At 48.3% G+C, this 12,596-nt stretch overlaps 1 protein-coding gene across 3 annotated transcripts; it reads right to left on the reverse strand.

Moving 5' to 3' along the window:
* Positions 1-424: 424 nt before the first annotated feature.
* On the reverse strand, positions 425-6,479 carry SPC24 (SPC24 component of NDC80 kinetochore complex). 3 transcript variants are annotated; one of them, XM_055566606.1, is made up of 5 exons: positions 6,287-6,478; positions 2,434-2,578; positions 2,154-2,258; positions 1,945-2,021; positions 425-643 (listed from the first exon to the last, which is right to left on the reverse strand). In XM_055566606.1, exons 1-5 carry the CDS (start codon positions 6,444-6,446, stop codon positions 537-539), a joined length of 594 nt encoding a protein of 197 aa, XP_055422581.1. In that variant the 5' UTR covers positions 6,447-6,478; the 3' UTR covers positions 425-536. The 3 variants fall into 3 exon arrangements, 1 of the variants encoding a protein (XP_055422581.1); XR_008709521.1 differs by having other exon boundaries at positions 598-643; positions 2,119-2,258; positions 6,287-6,479; XR_008709522.1 differs by having other exon boundaries at positions 605-643; positions 2,131-2,258; positions 6,287-6,479.
* Between the last annotated feature and the right edge of the window lie 6,117 nt (positions 6,480-12,596).

A 12,596-nucleotide genomic window follows, 5' to 3' on the forward strand; every position in this document is an offset into this window, starting at 1 on the left:
TTGTGACTGGCTCTTCCTTTCTAGTCCCAGCATGAACACCACCCCCATTCTCTAGGCACATTCCCTTCCTGGCCGAGGTCCCACAGCACTCTGGACACTCTCTAGCCTGAGGGTGGCATCTGATCACTTCTGATTCCTCTGTTGGCTGAAGAGATCCTTGTCACCTTCACCTTGGGCACACAGCAGCACTCAGAGACTGAACAGATAGAAAAGGGGCCACACTTGAATCACAGATGAAGACCTGGAATCTGTTATTGGCTACCACAGTGTCATTGGCATGCACTGTTATAGATGTGAAGTTACAGCCCTGGCAAGGTTAAGTTGGTTCTCTTTGATTACCTAGTCCAGCATCCAAGGCCAAAGTCGGGAGAGTGGAATGGGTGGCAGGGGGGCGGGGAGAAAATCAGTAAAAAACAAAAACTCATTTATGTGTCAACATTTAATTTTAAGCTCATCTCACCACCGAGGCACTGACCACCCACCACGGCTGATTCCCACTGAGTGGGGCTGTGTGACACAGTCCCAGAGGCTCCAGGCTACCACTCCGTGTCCACCAGATTCCAGAGATAGTCGCTGATGAACTTCTTAGAGAGCTGGGTGCTGTCCAGGTGGATGGGCTGGGCAACGCTGGGGCCGTGGTGGACTGAGCATGGATGTAAGGAAAGCCAGCATGCACTGCCCTCTCCCTCAACCCCACGACAAAAGGATACTGCCTTGCAATTGTTATTATTAAGATACTTAGAGGGGCTTCCCTGCTGGCTCAGTGGTAAAGAATCTGCCTGCCAATGCAGGAGATACAGGTTCAATCCCTGGTCCAGGAAGATCCCACATGCCACGGAAGAACTGAGCCTGTGCACCCTAGAGCCTGTGCTCCACAAGAGAAGGCACCACAGGGAGAAGCCCACACGCTGCAATTAGAGTAGCCCCTGCTCTCCACAACTAAAGAAAAGCCCACGTAGCAACAAAGACCCAACACAGCCAAAACAAAACAGATGAAGCTTTAAAAAAAGAGAGACTGAAACAAATTTTCATAAACAGAAAAGTAAATTCTGACAGTGTACTTTAAAAAAAATTATGGTAAAATCTATGTAATATTATACTGACCACCTTAAACATTTTCGAGTGCCCTGTTGAGTGGCATTCGGTATATTCACGATGTTGTACAACCGTCACCATTCATCCCCAGAACTCTTCATCTTGTAAAACTGAAAAGTCAAAGTGAAAGTTACTCAGTTGTGTCCGACTCTTTGCGAGCCCATGGACTGTAGCCCGCCAGGCTCCTCTGTCCATGGAGTTCTGCAGGCCAGAATATTGGAGTAGGTAGTCATTCCCTTCTCCAGGGGATCTTCCCAACCCAGGAATTGAACCAGAGTGTCCTGCATTGCAGGTGGATTCTTTACCAGTTGAGCTACCAGGGAAGGGCCCTGTAACACTGAAACTCTGTCTCCATTAAACACTGACTCCCCCTACCCCACCCTGATCATCCTCATCTTATTTTCTGTCCTCATGAAACTGACTCCTCTAGAGATCTCAGGCAGGTGGAACTATATAGTATCGACTTTTTGTGTCTGATTTATTTCACTCAGCATACTATACCCTGGGTTCATCCTCTGTGTAAACTGTGTCAGGATGTCTCCCTTTTTTCCACCATGTGGATGGACCACGTTTTGTTTATCTGCTCATCTGCTGATAGATGCTTGGGTTGCTCCCACCTTTGGGCTCTTGTGAACAGTGCTGCTGTGAACATGGATGTACAAACACCTGTTCAAGTCCCTGCTTTCATTCCTTTGTGGGTACACCCGGAGCGAAACTGGGTCATATTCCAATTCCCAAAAGTGGAATTGTGTCGTATGATCATGCTGTTCAATGTGTGGGATCTGCCACAGTGTCTGCACCGTCTAATTCTCCCCAGCAGTGCCCAGGGTTTCATGGCACAAAGGATACTGCCTTTGATCATCCCAGGCTCACACTCATAATCCCACTCGATTTTACTAATTCGGCGATAAAGTTGAGCCACGTATCTGTGTGAGAAGACAAAAAAAAATAGAGAAAAGAAGTCATTCCAGGGTTAACTCTAGCAAAGATCCATGGGCTACAGACACACACACACACACTCACAGGGATACGCACTCACGTCCCATCTATGGACCTACACAGCTGAAGGGATGGTGACTGTCGTGTCCTCGTCAACTTCCTTCTCTTGTCTTTCGAGATCTGCCTCAATCTCCTTGAGCTCCTCCAGTTCTCTTGTGAGCTGAGTAAAGCAGGTAGTTAAGGATCCCTGGTTTTGGAGGCAGGGCTGCCCACATGCTCACACCTCACACCAACCCTGTGGGCCCCGAGCCACTGGCTCTAGGTGTGTTTCCTAGCGTGAACAGGTGCCTCCCAGGTGGGGCTGGGGTCCGACCATTCGGCACACACAGGAAAGGATATAGGAGGTTGGCCTTCAGGTGGGTATCCTCCTCGCTGGCCCTCTGAAGCTCAGCTTCAAGCTGCCGCACCTCGACACCACCCTGGTGTGCCTGCTCCTTCGCATCCAGGAGGCTCTGGGCCACCTCCTTCTCTGCGGTGAGGATCTCTGCAGGGCGGGGTGAAGTCTGGGCCCCTCAACTCAGGCTCCCCAGGAGAGCCCCGGAGCAGAGGGCGGCTTCAACGCCCCCATCTACGCCCACTTCCATTTGTGGCTCCCAGACCCATCGTCCTATTTGCAAATACCCACCAGCGTCCCACCTGGAATCTGACTCAGGGTATCCATTTCACCGAGACACCTGAATCCATCAGGCGAAGAAACTCCAGTCCCTCTTTGTCCACCTAGTCTTAATGTATGACATCACTCTCCACCCCGTTGCCCAGACAACAGGCCCAGGACTCACTCTTTGGATGCAGTTGGCCATCCATCCTGGCAGGGCCCCTCCTTCCTCGTGCTGGTCCTTCATCCCTCCAGGACCACCCTGTCAGCCCCCCTGCTTTGCTTTGGTTGCTCCTGTTGCCAGTCTGTACTGCTCTCTGCCTTCAGAGTGGCTGCGTCAGAGGCCGAATGCTAAGTCACTCCTCTGCTCAAAGACCTCCCAGGGCTCCCCCAGTGTCTCCAGGATAAGGACCTTCCCCTTCCTTGCCGATGTCCTTTGTCCTTGCTTTTCTCCCGACCACATGTTTTCCCTCTGTTCGGGCTGCAAAGATGTGTCATTAATACGTGCAGACATGCCATGTTTTCTCACGTGTGTCCCTGGGCCCCTGCCTGCCTGTCCTCCAGGGATGCTGCCATCGGGCACACCCATTCCCAGCCTGAGGACCTCCTGGATAATGCCCGACTCAGGCGGAATGGACACTGTCCTCTCCCTCCTGGGGCATGACTGTGCTCTTAGCCATCATCCTGGCCTATTTACTTCTTGTCTCTCTTCTTTAAGGCACAAATTGTGTCTTACAGTCGCTAGATATCAGCCAACACCTACTCAGAATAAATGTGTTTGGAACAGAACATCTGAAAAGATCAAAAACACCCTAAGAAGGTTATTGTGTTCCTTCTCATTAAGTCAGAGAAACCGGCCAACCCAGAGAAGACACAGATGACAAGGCTTCTCAGAGGGCCAGTGTTTGTTTACAAACTTAGATCGAGTTAATTTTTAATCAAAGTGCTACATGTCTATGGTTGTGAAAATTTAAACACACACTTGCACATGTGCACACACACACACACTCCTCTCTAAGCCTCTCCACCCTCTGAAGCAGCCACTTAAACTCCTTACTGTTTTCTCTGGCATCAGCCTTCATATTTCTAAATAATTTGCTTATGCTGCTATTTCTTGACCTGTGTTAGACGGTGCCTGCTGACTTCCTGTCGGAGAGCTGGGGGTCTGGCTCTCTTACGCAGCCTTCCCGCCCCTTCTCCAGGCACCGTCCGAACCACAGCCAAGTCTCCTGGCTGTTCAGTCTAAGCCGTCACTGCCTACATGCGTGCTCTGGCCACGGGTGACCAGGGAGCCCTAACCCACTCTGTACTCTCACAACCCTCTGAGGGCGGCTTAGCCCTCCTTGAGTTTGAGAGGCTATGAACGGAAGTTCAAAGAAGTGGCTTGTCCACAAACTTAGCTCCAAAGCCGGAATCTGAACTGGATTCTTTTTCTTTTGGCCACGCTGGGCAGCATGTGGGATCTTAGTTCCTCAACCAGGAATCGAACCCGAGCCCCCTGCACTGGAAGCGTGACTGCCACCAGGGAAGTCCCTGAACTGGATTCTTTGATCAAACCCCAGCACCCTAGATTGCTGACTCTTCTCTCCTTGTCCCAAATCCATCCATTCTGCTGACCTAGGCAGGTTGGGTTATGTTGATCTTCTCCCCAACCACCCATGGAAGTACAGTTACCGGAAAGGGAGAGGAGAAAAGGAAGAAGGAGGAAAGAGCAGAGGACCCGGCCCAGGGCGTCCACCACGCTTAGTAGTTGCTGTTTTAGTTGCTAAGTCATGTCTGACTCTTATACGACCCCATGGACTGTAGCCCACTAGGCTCCTCTGTCCAAGGGATTTCCCAGGGAAGAATACTGGAGTGGTTGCCATTTCCTTCTCCAGGGGATCTTCTCGACCCAAGGATTGAACCCCAGTCTCCTGCATTGAAAGGCGGATTCCAACATGCTTAGAACCAACATCCAAACTCCTCCTGGGGGCTAGCAGGCTCTGGCTACTGCTGACCTCATCCACCTCTTTCTCCTGGGTCTCCAGGCTCATTCTCACCTCGTGACCTTGTCCCTGAGAGTCCTCTCTGCCAGGATCCCTCCTCCCCCCAGGACTCCTATGGTTAGCTCCCAGCTCATTCAAGTCTCAACCCAAACAACACCCCCTCATAAAGTGTAATTGTCAAAAGGCATTACAAATCCCTGGCACTGAAACCACAGTGGAAAACTCGATGACATTTCCTCAAAAAAAAAATTATATATCAAATTATCATCTGATCCAGCATTTCCACTTCTGGGAAAATACAAAAACAGAATTGAAAGCAAGGACTCAAAGAGATTATTTTGTACCCTCCTGTTCATAGCAGCATTATTGACAATCGCCAAGAGGTGGGAGCAACCCAAGTGTCCAGTGATAAATGGATAAACAAAATGTACTGTATCCATACAATGGCATACTGGAGATGATGGTGGTCATGGTTACACAGCAATGTGAATGTGCTTAATGCTGCTAAACCGGACACTTAAAAATAGTTAAAATGGTAAACCTCACGTTACGTCAACTTTACCACAATTAAAAAAAAGTCTGAAGCCTTTAAAAAAACCCAAAATACCCTGATGCTGAGAAAAGCTGCAACATGAGCAGCCCCCACCTCCACCCCTTTCAAGGGCACAGTGCTATGCAAGCGTCATTTCTGTGAATTTCACTTTGAGTCATCAAAGGGGTGCTTCAGCAGCCCCCGTTCACAGATGAGGAAACTGAGGCTCGACAGGGAAGCCACTGGACTGCGACCACAGAGCTCATGAGTTAAGGGCTGAAATCCTTAGCCCATCACCTCCTGACAAATTCATTTTTCTTGTTTATCCTCTCCCTCAACCCGCTGGAGTATCAGCAGCCCCCTCACCCCAGGGATTGTGTTTGCTCTATTCCCTGCTGTCACCCCAGGGCTGGCACTATGCCTGGGCACAGCAGGCGCTCAGTAAAACATCTGAACAACCTCAGCAGGAAGATGTGGATTATTTATTGTTACAACCAAGTTATAGGAAAAAGAGGCATTGTGAGGTTAAGTAAGTCACCTCAAATCTCACAGCTGGGAAGTGGGAATGCTGGGATTCAAACCCGGTGTTTTGACACTTGAGTTTCAATTCAAACCCTGAGTACCCCAGCTCCTGCTCACAAAGCGGCAGAGCCTGCAAACTCCTATCTTCACCACTAAACCCCCTGGCTGGCTCAGATGGTAAAGAATCCGCTTGCAATGCGGGAGGCCTGGGTTCGACCCCTGGATTGGGAAGATCCCTTGGAGGAAGGTACGGCAACCCACTCCAGTATTCTTGCTTGGAGAATCCCCATGGACAGAGGAGCCTGGCGAGCTACAGTCCATGGGGGTAGCAAAAAAGAGTAGGACACTACTGAGCGACTAACACACAAACCCCCGCTGCTATCCTGAAGCCCATTTCATGAAGGGGAAACAGAGGCTCAGAGGGGACAGTGCTCACCTGCACGGGGAAATAGGTTAGGGGAAGGGGCGCCCTAAGGGAGGAGGTTCGTGACTGGCTTGGCCACCGCTCCCATGACACGGACCCCGGCTGCCCCTCGCCCCGCCCGCCCAGGTCCTCACCTCGCAGCCACTTCTCGGCGCCGTCTTGCGTCTCCAGCAGCCGCTCCACCATCTGCTCGTGGCGCCCCAGCAGCCTCCGTTGCTGCGCCTCCGCCCGATTGGCGCCCAGCAGGCTCAGCAGCCCCTGGCTCACCTCCTCCATATCGCGGAAGGCCGCCATGACTACTTTAGAACAAATCCCGCGCAAATTTAACTGTCCCCTTAGCCCTGCCCCCCTCCCGGAGAGGCTCGTTTCCATTGGGTTGATCCCACGTCAGTCATCAGCGAATGAGGGCGGCTGCTTCGAGTCGGACAAGTGCGCCTGCGCCAGTTCTTCTGTCAGTCACTGGCGAAGGCCAGTCTGCGCAGGGAGGGCGTGTCTCTGCAGGCCTGCCTGATAGTCTTGCCTGATGATCCTGGGCTGGATGGAGAGCGGCTGCAAGAGGTTCAAACTTTCCTTCTTACCAAATTCAGTGCTTGCTGCTTCCAGGTTGGGGTTCTAGGGACTAAGCTGATAACTGCCTCACGTGGAACCGACGTTCTGTGGTGTGTGCATGGAATACTCACAATAATCATAAATAAATAGTCTATAAGAGGCTGCATAGCAAAATGGAGTCTGCAACCGGATTTATTGGGTTTCAACCCCAGATTTGCCACTTACTGGCTGTTTTACTGGGCTTCCGTGGTGACTCAGTGGTAAAGAATCCTCCTGCTAAGGCAGGAGACCCAGGTAACACCCCTGGGTCGGGAAGATCCTGTGGAGGAGGAAATGGCAGCCTACTCCAGTATTCTTCACTGGGAAATCCCATGGACAGAGGATCCTGAGGGGACTACAGTCCAAAGGGTGGCAAAGAGTCGGACTTATCGACTAAACAACAGCAACAAGCTGTGTTACCCCAGGCAAATTGCTTCATCCCTCTGCTCTTCATGTTCCTCTTCAGCAAAATGAGGGTCATCATAGTGTCTGCTTTAAGAGTTGGTTTGAGAATAAATGATCCTATCTACAAAACAGTATTCTTGCCTGGAGAATCCCATGGATGGAGAAGCCTGGTGGGCTACAGTCCACGGGGTCGCAAAGAGTCGGACACGACTGAACGACTTCACCTTCACCTTCACAAAACAGAAATGAACTCACAAACATAGAAAACAGACTTGTGGTTGCCAAGGGGGAGGAGGAAGGGAAAGAGATGGACTGGGAGTTTGGGGTTAGCAGGGCTTCCGTGATGGTTCAGCAGGTAAAGAATCCACCTGCAATACAGGAGACTCAGGAGTGTGGATTAGATTCTTGGGTGGGGAAGATCCCCTGGAGAAAGAAATAGCAACCCACTCCAGTATTCTTGCCTAGAAAACCCCATGGACAGAGGAGCCTCATGGCTGCAGTCTAAAGGGTGGCAAAGAATCGGACATGACTGAAAATTAAGCACTCACTGACTCAGATGCAAACTATTACATTTAGAATGGATAAACAACAAGGTCCTACTGTATAGCACAAAGAATTACACCCAATCTCATGGAATAAATCCTAATAGAAAAAAATATTTTAAAATATTATATATATGTGTGTGTAAAACTGTCGCTTTGCTGTACAGCAGTAATTAGCACAACACTGTAAATCAACTATACCTCAATAAATAAAAGAATTGGCATGAGGGTTAAATAAGGGCAGTACCTGGTATTCAGTAAGTGCTATACAGGTGTTATTGCTTCCCTGGTGGCTCAGTCGGTAACGAATTGTCTTCCTGCAATGCAGGAGATGCGCATTTGATCCCTGGGTTGGGAAGATTCCCTGGAGAATAAATGGCAACCCACTCCAGTATTCTTGCCTGGAAACCCCATGGACAGAGGAGCCTGGTAGGCTACAGTCCATGGGGTTGAAAAGAGTTGTACATGACTGAGCACCCGTCTAGTCAAGGCTATGGTTTTTCCAGTGGTCATGTATGGATGTGAGAGTTGGACTGTGAAGAAAGCTGAGCGCCGAAGAATTGATGCTTTTGAACTGTGGTGTTGGAGAAGACTCTTGAGAGTCCCTTGGACTGCAAGGAGATCCAACCAGTCCATTCTGAAGGAGATCAGCCCTGGGATTTCTTTGGAAGGAATAATGCTAAAGCTGAAACTCCAGTACTTTGGCCACCTCATGCGAAGAGTTGACTCATTGGAAAGGACTCTGATGCTGGGAGGGATTGGGGGCAGGAGGAGAAGGGGACAGACAGAGGATGGGATGGCTGGATAGCATCACTGACTCGATGGACATGAGTCTGAGTGAACTCCAGAAGTTGGTGATGGACAGGGAGGCCTGGCGTGCTGCAATTCATGGGGTCGCAAAGAGTTGGACACTACTGAGCGACTAAACTGAACTGAACTGAGCACAAAGCATTTAAGGTCCCTTATCAGTCGATTCTGAGTGAACTAAAAGGGATTACTATATAGGTGCTAAGTAAAACATATATAGAAAGCTAATAGGTGAGGTATCCAGCTTTTACTGAACACCGTGCTGTGCAGGGTTACAGTACAGGAAAGAAAAACTGTTCATTTTTGTGACGTGTCCCTCAAATGAGGTGAAGACATCAATGCAGCAGGTCATGACCAGCATTTTCTACAAAATACAATGGTGAAAAAAATCAGTGCATTGTGTACAAAAAGCTAGGTATTGTTTTGGGGGAAACTCCAAACATTTGTCTACTGGGTGTGGCAGGTAGTATTTTCCAAAAAATAGTGACAGAAATAGTTCCAGCTTTGCCACTCCCTGTCAAGAGACAGACTTCTATTCTTTTGAACTTCAGCAGGATTTTGTGCAACTTACAGAATGTGGCAGAAGGGACGCTGTGTGACTTGAAAGCCTCGGTCAGAAACTAAGATGCACCTTTTGCCTGGTGCTAGCTTTCTCCCTCTCTCAGTTCCAGGATAAGCTCTCTGAGTCCATTTGCCATGTGGTGAGGAAGCCCAAGCCACATGAACTGTCTCCCAGATAAGGGCCCAGCCAAAACCAGCATCAACCACCAGACAAGTAAGGGAGTGAGCACTGAAATGATTCCAGCCCCCAGCCTTTGAGCCTTCCCAGCTGACACCAAGAGGAGCAGAGAGAGATGTTCCCAGCAAGCCCGCTCAAACCGCAGGTTTGTGAGCAAGATCCATGTTGTTGTTTAAAGCCAGTAAATTTGGAGGTAATTCATGATGCAGTTGTAACACCTGGATCCCTGGGTCACATAGGAAATTTGTGTCTTGCTGTGGGACAAGTGAAAAATCATGAGGACCTCCCTGGTGGTCCAGTGGTTAAGAATCTGCCTTGCAGTGCTGGGGACACAGGTTCGATCCCTGGTCCGGAAAGATCCCACATGCCGCTGGGCAAGTAAGCCCATGTGCCACAACTACTGAGCCCACACTCTGCAACTAATGAAGCCCGAACACCCTAGAGCCCATGCTTTGCAACAGAGAAGCTACCACAATGAGAAGCCCGTGTACCACAACTAGAAAGCTTATCTACAGTTTTGAAGACCCAGCACAGCCAAAAGAGAATAAATAAAAAGATATAAATTCTATTTAAAAAATTTTAAGGTAAGGAAACCACTGAATTAAAAAAATTTTAAGGGAGTGCCAAAACTCTTTTTTTAAAAAATAATTGAAAGTCACTGCTCTAGTGACAAGACCTCACAATAAGCAAATAAATGAATGAGATCATTTCAGTCTGCCAGGAAGACTTGCTTTGAGAGCAATAACACAGGGTCATAGGACAAAATCACTAGAGTTGGAGCAGGGGAGGGAAATGGCTTTAGGTTGGGGGCTCAAGGATGGATTCCCTGAGAAGGGGACATATGAATAGGAACCTGAGTGATGAAAAGGAAGCAAGACACAAGGCAAAGGAAAGAACAAGTTCAAAGGCTTCAGAGGTGTGGAAGTTTAATTTCTTTCTTTCTCTCTTAATATTTATTTATTTGGCTGCACCAGGTCTTCGTTGCGGCAGTTAGGATCTTTAGTTGCAGCATGCAAACTCTTAGATGTGGCATATGGAATCTAGTTCCCTGACCAGCGATGGAACTCAGGCCCCCTGCCTTGGAAGCTCAGAGTCTTAACCTCAGGACCACCAGGGAAGTCCCAGCCGTTTAATTTCTTTAAGGAATGGTGAGGAGGTTGTCATGGCCAGAGAGGAGTGAGCAAGAGATTTTGCGAGTCTTTATTCTGATGCACCAGGAAGCACTGGAAGGTGTTACGTAGGGGAGAGCTAGGCAGGGGATTGGCTCTAGATCTTCTGGAATTGAGAGGACTTGCCAGCAAGCCTGGATGTGCAGAATGAAGAGAAAGAAAGCTCCTGGGTGTTTGGCCCAAATACCTATTAGGTGGTGGCCCAAATACCTATTAGGTACTTGTGACCAATATGGAGAGGAACAGACTTGGAGGTGAGAGAGTGCGTGAAAGGAAAGGTTTGGGGAAGGTCCCAGAGCCTGGAGGATGACTGTGTGGAGCTATCAAGAAAGCAGTTGCTTGGCTGTATGAGTCTGCAAAGACATTTGAGCTGTGGATAGAAATTCAGGCTGTCAGGATGCAGCCAGTATCAGATGACAGCTCTCCTGGGGGAAGAATATGGAGAAGAGGAAGTTCAAGAACAAAAGCTCTGGGATTTCCCTGGTGGTCCAGTGGTTAAGACTCTGAGCTCCCAATGCAGGGGGCCCCGGGTTCAATCCCTGGTTAGGGATACTGGATCCCACATGCCACAGCTGGGACCCAGGGCAGTCAAATGAATTGATTAAAAAAAAAAAAAAGAAGTTCCCCATCCCTTGTCTCATAAAGTGGCTTGCATACAAGTGATGTCACCTTTGTAGTTTCCTGCAGAAATGTCGGTTTCTGGGCACAGAGCTGGGAGCCCAGAGTCAATGCTTATGGCATTGCTCACCATCCTGATGGCGGAGCATTTGATGCTGAGTTTGCTTCGTTACCATCAGCTATGAGACCTTTGTTTGGTGTTAGGGGCTGACCTTCTCTGCGTTGAAAGGCAGGCACAATGCTGAGTGGAATAAAAAAGCGATAAGACCATGGATTCAGTTTCTGGCTGTGCAGATCACCTGTGACCTTGGCAAGTTCTTAACCTTTCTAAGCCATGAGCTAATGATAGCTCTCTTATCAGCTGGGAAAGGCTGTTCAAGAGATAAGCCATTCCAGGTTGCACCAGCAGAGCCTGAAAGATATAAATGCTTCTGTCAGAAAGGCCACTCACTTCATTGCCAAAAAATAAAGCAAGAACTACTCACAGCCATTATGATGGCTCCTATGAAAAATAAATCATAAAGCAGAAGCTAAAGCTTTACAACAGTGTAAAGCAATTATTATATGTGCTTGCATGCTCAGTCAGTAAGTTATGTCTGACTCTGCGACCTCATGGACTGTAGCCCGCCAGACTCCTCTGTGCATTGAATTTTCCAGGCAAGTATACTGGAGTGGCTTGCCATTTCCTTCTCCAGGGGATCTTCCCGACCCAGGGATCAAACCTGCATCTCCTGCATTAGCAGGCAGATTCTTTACCACCACCTGGAAGCAACTATACTTCAATAAAAATTAATTAAAATAAAACAATTAAAAAAATCAGAAAATAACAATTGTTGGTGAAGAAATGGAGCAACTGGTTGGTGGGAATGTAAACTGGGCCAACCGCTCTGGAATAAATTATAGCTATTCCTCAAAATACTAAAAATAGAACTACCACATGATCTAGAAATTGTATTCTCAGGTATATACCCCCCGTGTTGAAAGCTGGGACTTTGTTTGTACACCCAGCACGATTTACAATAGCTAAAATGTGAAAGCAACCAAGTGTCCCTCAATGGATAAATGGATAAATAAAATGTGGTGTATGCAAACAATGGAATTTTATTCAGTCTTTAAGTACGAACATTCTGCCACGTGCTACAGCATGGATGAATGTTGAGTATATTATGCTAGGTTGGATAAGCCAGTCATAAAAAGACAAAAACTCCCCACTTCCACTTACACGAGGTCCTTAGAGTACTTGAATTCATGGAGACAGGAGAATGGGAGTTGCTAACAGCTGGGGGTGGGGGTGATGAAGTTAATGTTTAAAGGGGACAGAGTTTCACTTTGGGAAGATGAAAAGAGTTCTGGAGATGGATGGTGGGGAGGGTTGCACAACAAAGTGAATGTACTTAATGCCATTGAACTTCACAGTTAGAAATAGTTTAGACGGTAAATGTTTTGTTATGTATATTTTGCCGCAAAAATAAACAGACTTGTATTTTTTAAAAAGCCAAACAAGACACCGGGTTTGGGGAGTAGGGAATGAAGTCTTCAGCATGAGCTGGACAAGGTAGCAAAGATGATGAAATGA

Source organism: Bubalus kerabau, chromosome 1 (genome assembly GCF_029407905.1).
Source record: "Bubalus kerabau isolate K-KA32 ecotype Philippines breed swamp buffalo chromosome 1, PCC_UOA_SB_1v2, whole genome shotgun sequence".
Classification (NCBI taxonomy): domain Eukaryota; kingdom Metazoa; phylum Chordata; class Mammalia; order Artiodactyla; family Bovidae; genus Bubalus; species Bubalus kerabau.